The sequence below is a fragment of the Eublepharis macularius genome, chromosome 1, assembly GCF_028583425.1.
Source record: "Eublepharis macularius isolate TG4126 chromosome 1, MPM_Emac_v1.0, whole genome shotgun sequence".
Taxonomy (NCBI): Eukaryota; Metazoa; Chordata; class Lepidosauria; order Squamata; family Eublepharidae; genus Eublepharis; species Eublepharis macularius.
This window is the reverse complement of record NC_072790.1, coordinates 200,055,445-200,063,204: the sequence shown is the minus strand read 5'-3', so window position 1 is coordinate 200,063,204 and position 7,760 is coordinate 200,055,445. Positions and strand designations below refer to the sequence as shown.

At 52.4% G+C, this 7,760-nt stretch overlaps 1 protein-coding gene across 1 annotated transcript; it reads right to left on the bottom strand.

Moving 5' to 3' along the window:
- Window positions 1-3,153: 3,153 nt before the first annotated feature.
- SIX3 (SIX homeobox 3) lies at window positions 3,154-7,198 on the bottom strand. Its single transcript, XM_054986536.1, has 2 exons — window positions 6,369-7,198; window positions 3,154-3,346 (listed from the first exon to the last, which is right to left on the bottom strand). The coding sequence occupies exons 1-2, from the start codon at window positions 7,196-7,198 to the stop codon at window positions 3,154-3,156; spliced, it is 1,023 nt and encodes a 340-aa protein (XP_054842511.1).
- Window positions 7,199-7,760: the final 562 nt, after the last annotated feature.

Here is a 7,760-nt window from a genome sequence, read left to right as displayed (position 1 = left end):
AGCCAGATGTCTGTTCATCAGGACCCACTCCCGAGTAAGTGTGTCTAAGGTTACGATTTTACCTCATACGATCTGAGCTCCAGAGTAAAAACTACTCCAAATGCCTTTTTGACCAAAGCAAATGCCAGAATTCTGTTTCCCAAGCCGACGTGTCTCTGGCTTTGCTTTTCGATCAAGAAGTTCCTTTCTCCCAATTCCCACCGCCGCCCCCCCTCAGAGAATATCTCCTGTCATTTCGCAACCAACCGCATGAGAAAGGTAATTCGGAAACCCCATAAGAGTTTGGAAATGGTCAAGAAAAATTCCAGGCACGTTTCTCTCTAATCCCGACCAAAGTTTCAAAATTGTATTTTCAAGTAAAAACAAGTTTAGAATTCACCTCTTCTTCCCTCACGCTTGAATAACCTGCCCCGGGCCAGGCAAAAAACTTTTCAATGCGCAAAGGTGACGCGGGACCCCTGATCGTCAGGCCGAAGAATAGCTCTTTTCAACACATTAACCATCTACTTAGGACTCGAGGGGAGGAGCCGTAAACTGATGAGGAGAAAAGGAGTCTGTGAGGGGGGGGGGGTTGTTGCTTGTCATGTTTGCATTTAAGTATATGGAACACCCCCCTCCCGCCCCCAAAAAGGTGTCTTAAACGCCTTTCTGGAAAATCATCTGAACAAAAGGGGAGTCATTTTTTAGGCTGGTTTCTGGCGGGAGGGGGAAAAAACCCAGAGGAAATAAACTTATGGGGAGATCAAATTATGGGAGCTGTGGTAGAATAGCCGCACCCAGCCGCATCCAAAAACTTTTCCTGGGGGGTTGAGTTAGTTTCACGTTGGTTTAGAAGCCTATTCAGAAGTAAGTCAAACGCGTGTCCCTACAGAAAAGAGACTAGTGGGGCGGGCGAGGAAATCCCACACACACTGCAGAGCCCATTTGACATTATTCTGTGGCCAAGATCCACATAAAAGGATCTAAAAAGTTAAAAGTTTTTCTTTCTAAGCTCTCCTCCGAAGGCAACGCAGCGCGCTGGGATCCGACACGGCAGGGCACCCCCTCTTCCTCCGCCCAGCGTCCCACGAACCCCAGGTTCGGGGGGGGGTACCTATTTTTGCCCAGTTTCGCATACACACAAACCATCCGAAATATATTGATTTAAAATAATATCTATAAGGACTTGACTCTTAGAAGCTGGCAGGCTGATCCCTAAAACACACACACACATTTTCTGAAAGTACACTCTATAGAGTTCAGTGGCATTTACTTCCATGAAACAGTGGATATGCTTCCAAGTCCAGTTCCTTAACCTGATCCGCAACTCACACAACCGCAGTATTTGAATGTAAACCAATTTAGGCCCTCCTACCTAACCCTTGTACTCCAGAGTAGTCCGACCGCAGTTAATGAATGGGACTTGCTCCGAAGGACGCTGATTCTGACAAGAGCCATCGAGGTCAAAGGGGTTAAACTGTCTTAAACTCAAAAGCTTCGGCTTAACCGGCTCCGGGATCCGGAAGTCCTCAAGAAGCATAAAGCACTGATCGACCAAAGGAAGCAAAAACATTCAACAGGAGATTTTTAAGAGCAAACAACCCGATCTCAGTTCCTCTGCCGGCGAAGAGGATAGCAGTCTGGGAAGGCATCAGAGCGCGTTTACAGTAGACCAAAAACACCAACGTCACTGAATAGATAAGAAAATGGAATACTGTATTTGATTCTTTTTTTTAGAAAGTTTGTACATATAGATAAACACGCAGTAAAGGAAACAGTGGTATAAGCGTCCTACGTGGAGTTTAAGAAGAGACCCCCCAAGCTGCTATTTAAATACTCAAAATGCTTTTTGCATAAGATAACTACAGTGGCACCCGAAGCGTCAAGTCGTTTATCACCGGGCTCCCTTTGGGAAACCTAGCCGGTCACCTCTTGACTGCTAAGTTTGTGCAAGGAACTCGAGTCAGGGAAAATATTTTTAAAAAGAAGGAATGGGGGCTGGGGAGGGAAGACAGAGAGAGGGCCAGAGAAGAGAAGAGCAAATATCATATACAAGCATTTTCTACACATATATTACAAACTGGGAAAATGACCGCATCATTAAGATATACATAATTCATATAAAATTTTGAAATAAAAATAAAAATCTGTTACAGTCATAACTATTCTTTTTTCCACATTTATAACCAGTACCCACACAGGCAGTGACAGAAGTGTAGAAAAAAAGGTGCTTAAGAAGAAAATGATTGTCTGTTGAACAAAAGCATAAAACCAAAAAAATAAAACAATAAAACAATAACCACAGAGGGAGGAAGAGAAAGAGAAAAAATGCATCTAGTTTAATCCATCGTTTGGACTTGGGTTGCAGGGAGATGATAAAGAAAGACAGCGATTGATAAAAACCCAACACAAAAAGGCGATAAACACTGGATATTTCCCTCTTCAAAGAGTTCCTTTAAATTTTTTAGAATGCTTTTCCCACTCCTTTTTTTGTACAAATTCCATTGGTATTTTCCAGTTTTCCCCCACCTCCTAGTTTTTTCCTTACTGTTCATTTATTATAGAGAATATTATATACCAGCCCACCCCCAGCCCACCCCCGATACAAATTGAATCCTCGTCATGCAAAAGGGGTGAGATGCAGTCCATGGGAAAGCGCAAACAATGAACTCAAAATGAAAAGGGAGAGCGAGAGAGAGCGAGAGCCAGAGAGCGCGCTCGGTCGTGCTTTTTCTCCTGCAAAGAATACAAATGTCACCTTTCTTTCTCAAGAATAATATTAATAATAATTGAGTATTATTATTATTATTATCGTTCGTCCCCCCGCTGCAGCATCAGCATCTTGTCCCAAGTATTTTTGTTTCCTTTTCGGAGCGGATTTTTGTTGCTTTCGCTGCTTATTTCTTTTGATCGCTAAGCAGGGTTTGCCTCGAAATGTCTATTTTTTAAAATCTTTGCATCGTCTGCTTATTTCCCCCGCTTCTGTCTCTAGGTGTGTCCTGACTGTGGCTGGCTTTTCGGGGGAGATCTCGGCGAGGGGCGGGCGGTGCTGGCTGGCTGGCGGGGCCGGGGGTGGGCGGGCGAGCGCGGCCCTGGGCTGGGCTGGGCTGGACTGGCCGCCTAGTGTGCCTCGTTGGCTTCTACGCTCTTAGGGCCGCGCGTTCCTTCCCGATATCATACATCACATTCTGAGTCGCTGGAGGTTACCGAGAGGATCGAGGTGCCCGTCTCGGCTCTTTCCGTCAAGCTGGAGACGCTGGTGGTGGGGCTGGCCGCCGTGGAGGGAGACTCGGCCGAACTGTGGGTCGGGCAGCCGGGCTCCGACAAGGACCGCATGCCGCTCTGTCCGATGGCTTGGTGCTGGAGCCTGCAGGACGCGGGGAACAAACCAAAAGCACAAAGCGTTGCTCAGAGCGGAGCCACACAAGGGGGGGGTCACACAGAGACTCACAGACACACAGAGGCGCCTGGCCGCCTCGCTCGCAGCCGCTCTGGCCCAGCACAGACCCGAGGACTCGGCTCAGCTGACGACAGCCGGCCGGATCGAGCCCTGAACACACACACAACGCACGCAACAGACAACCTCTTCTTACCTAGTCTAGAAAGAACACCCTGCGCCCAAACCACCAGCGAGCCTGCTCCACTGGCCCACTTTAATTCGACGTTTCTTTCTTTCTTTCTTTCTTTCTTTCTTTCTTTCTTTCTTTCTTTCTTTCTTTCTTTCTTTCTTTCTTTCTTTCTTTCTTTCTTTCTTTCTTTCTTTCTTTCTTCCCCCCCCCCCCACAGCAGCAGCGCCCTGCCGGCCCTCTCTTCTCCCCCTCCCCCCTTCCTCTCAAGTGTTTCAAATCAGAGCAGAGGGGAAAGGAAAGTAAATCTCGCTGCAGCCAGGGAGAAAATCGTGGATCCAGAAAAATTTTTCTTCTTCTTCTTTTTTATTTAAAGGAAAGCGCGCCCAGTGAGTGGAAGGGAATCTGTGCAGAAAAGCTGTCCCGCACAACTCCCCTGGCTGGCCGACGGCCTTCGTGCTGGGCAGACAGATCCGCCTCGTTTGCCCCAGGTCCCCGGCTCTTTTCTTGTCGTTTCTGGTTCGGCCGGACCTGGAGAGCTGCTGGGCCTCCTTCTGGTCCTGGTCCTTCCCCCGCCTCCACCCCAAGAGAGTCCAGAACGAGCAAGGGCCGCGGAGAGCCGCACAGACCGGTCTGCGGCAGCCGAAGAGGGAAGAGCTCGAGAGGCTTCCATCCGATTCCGGGCATAACATTAACATTGCCCAATAACATGACCCCAAAACGACAGTAAGAGAGGACTGGCTCGTGGGGTCCGGGACGCAGCAACATTCCCTAAGCCCTTAGCTTAGCCAGATACACACACACACACATCTCTGCGCGGTATTTTCTGGTTTGTTGTACTTGAATTTGCAGAGTGGTCGCTTTGGGGAACTCTGGCAGACAAAGGGATCTTGGCTGCAGCTTCTTAAGATCTGCAAAAACTAAGCAGGTTCCTTTGGGGACAAAGGATGAAAAACACCCCCCCCCCCAACAACAACAAAATGCTTTTGTGGTCGCAGTCGAGCATTTCCAACCCTGCCCCGCGCTCGACTTCCTTAGCGAGGACCGGGGGAGTCACTCGGAGCCGCGCAGAGCAGCAGAGGGGTCGCCACCGACTTCTTTCAGAGCGGGCTGCATCCCCCCTTCCACCCCCCCCCCCAAAGTTCTTTTTAGAAACGTGCAAGATCCCAGGTTAAAAAGAAAATTGCAGTGCGGGCTTTCAGGCCCTTCGCAAAAAGCAGCCCTCTGCCGGGATATTTTTATTCCCTTCCTCCCTCTGCTGTGGCGCGTTTATTTTTTCAGAATATAACACGTCTTGCAATTTTTCGATACTTTCTGTATTTACAGGATTTTAAGGGTCTTTTCTGATTCTCCTCTCTGGCTAGTACAGACGCCGGTGCGCACCCTGTGCCCTCGGGGATTCAGCCCACCCCGTTTGCAGCCGGCCCGTTTTACTGGTCCGAACTGGCCTGTCTTGGATGACGCTGAATTTAAAAAAAAATGTCCCCCTCCCTTTTCGAAATTCAGATTCAACTTTCCAAGGGAAGAGGGAATGAAGACGTGTTGTGTGTGTGGGTGTGTGTGTGGGGGGGCGGTAATGAAAGCTTTTGTTTGTTAGCACTACTTTTATTTTCAAAACGTACAATAAGGGCAGTTTAAATTTTTAAAATAATTTTTTAAAGCTATTATTATTCGGAACAATTTAAAGGCATACAGATACTAATCGGCAAGCGCTTGCATGCTACATAACACTAGCAAAGCCCAGCTGTGCTGGCCCCTACGGTACCCTCACAGGCACGTGTATTAATATTTTCACATTCATAAATCAAACAGGCACAAGTCAGGCTATGCAGACTGAGAGCGAGGGGGAGCGATCGTTTAATTTTGTTTTTAAAAATGTCCTTCAGATTATATTCGCCTGTCTGTCTTGCTCCGTCTTTCTTTCGCAAATGCATTTGTTTGCTTTTTATAATTAATAAGAACAATGGCAGAACAGCTGCCTCTTTTTTCCAGAAGGGCGCTTTGCATTAGGATGTTTGTTTAAACTGTTTAGCCGGCAAAGCTGGGGCGGAGGAGAGAGAAAAGTTACGAGTTGCCAAATCCAGTTTTCATTACACAAATAAAGAAACGCATCTAATCCTCCCCTGCTCCCCGGCACTTCTCTGTTTACTATAAGGAGGGCCTCCCCCCCCCCCAGTCCACGACAAAAAGAAGGGGAGTGTGTGTGTGTGTGGGGGGGGGGGGGCGTTTGCAAAGGCGAGGAAGAGGCGTCCTAAATCTAACAGCTGAGGGAAGAGCCGAGTGAAACCGGAGAAGCAGGATCTCGCCCGGCCGAGGAGCGATCGCCCTCCACTCCTCAGACTTGCCGAATGTGCCTCTCTCCTTAGCCGGCCGCGCGCGCACGCACGCGCACACACACACACACACACACACCCGTGTGCAGGACACTGCGGAGTAGTCCCTGGCCGGCTGGCAGAAAAGGGTGGGAGACTTTGGAAAGCAAAGACAAGTTGGAGCCGAGAGAAGGAACTTCTTTTGCAAAGGGGAGGGGGGGGGGAGAGACTTGGGCACCAGCACGAGATGGCGACGGGGGAGAAAGCCCCCCCCCCTCCGGTTGGCGAAGAGCCGTTCTCCGGGGCCGAGGCTGCCCGGCAAGGTCCTCCTCCTTCAAGCCCTCATCCCAGATGGGGCGACGTGGCCGGCCCCCTCCCAGCCTCTCCTCGGCCTCTGAGAGGAGGGCGCCATGGCGGCCAAGCAGGAATGCCGCCCAGCCTAGCCAGGCCGCCGGCGACCGCTCCTGCCGCCCCCAAACACACACAAACACACACCCCCAGCTCCACTGACCTGTTCTTGGCTGCCGCCGCCCGGTCGCGCTGCCTGCGGTTCTTGAACCAGTTGCCCACTTGCGTGGGGGTGAGGCCGGTGGCCTGGGCCAGTTCCCTTTTCTTGCTGGGGTTGGGGTAGGGGTCCTGGAGGTACCACTCCCGGAGGAGGCTGCGAGTCCGCTCCTTGAAGCAGTGGGTCTTCTGCTCGCCGTCCCAGATGGTCCGGGGCAGGGGGAACTTCTTGCGGACGCGGTACTTGTCGACCGGCCCCAAGGGGCGTCCTCGGAGCTTCTCGGCTTCCTGATAGTGGGCTTCCAGCCACATGGCCTGGAGCTTGCCGTGTGATTCCTTGGTGAACTTGTGGTTCTCGAGGATGTGGTAGAGGTCTCGGAAGTTGCCTGTGTGGAAGGCCACCACCGCCCTGGCGCGCAGGATGGACTCGTGCTTGTTGATGGCCTCGCAAGCCCCGGGTGCTACCGGCAAGGACCACAGGAACCGGCCCAGTCTCTCGATATCGCCCGTCTCTTCCAGCGTCTCGCAGACACTGGCCACTTGCTCCGGGGAGAAGTTGAGGGTGGGCAGCTGGAACATGGACAGTTCTTCCGGGGCCCCTCGCGAGGCACCTCCTCCTCCGCCACCGCCACCGGCCGATCCGGCGCTGCACCCGGTGGCGGCACTGCTGCTGCCGCCGCTGCCGCTGCCACCGCTGCCGCAGCCGCCTCCTCCAGCTCCGGAGCTGCTGCCGCTGCTGGCCAGGAGCAGCGAGCGGTGGTGGTGGTGCGGGTCGCTAGGGAAGTTCGGCAGGAAGAAATGGGTGGGATAAAGCTCTAGAGGGGATCGGAACACCATGGGACCCAGCCTGGCAGACGGGGAGGGGCAGCAAGAGGCAGGCAGGATGCGGGCTCAGGGCGCCCAGCGAGCTGGGCAGCAGGCAGGAGAGGAGGCAGAAGGAGAAGGAGAGGGAGAAGGAGGGAGAGCAGAAGAAGAGAGAGCAGAGGAGGAGGGGAGGGACTGGGGGCTCACGCACCCCACGCGCATCCACATAGACCCCCTCATCCAAACCCACTCCCGTGCACGCGCACTCACGCCCACCCACCCACCCACCCGCCGGCGCCTCTCACACGCACACACTCACAGGCACACACCCTGGCACACTCGCCAGCTTGGGGGCAGGCATGCAGAGGCGTGCTGGCTGGCTGGCACCACCGCTCGCCTCCACCAGAGGAGCACCCACTGCAGCAGCAGCAGCAGCAGAGCAGATTCAGGGACTCGGCAGCAATCGCCCTAATGACAACAGCCTCATAATATCTCCCCTAAATCCACAGTGAGTGCAGCGCCAAAGCATTTTGTTTCGCTTTTCTATTGGCCTGCCCGGTGTCGTTGTGGCGTTGCCATGGCAGCGCCCTGCCAA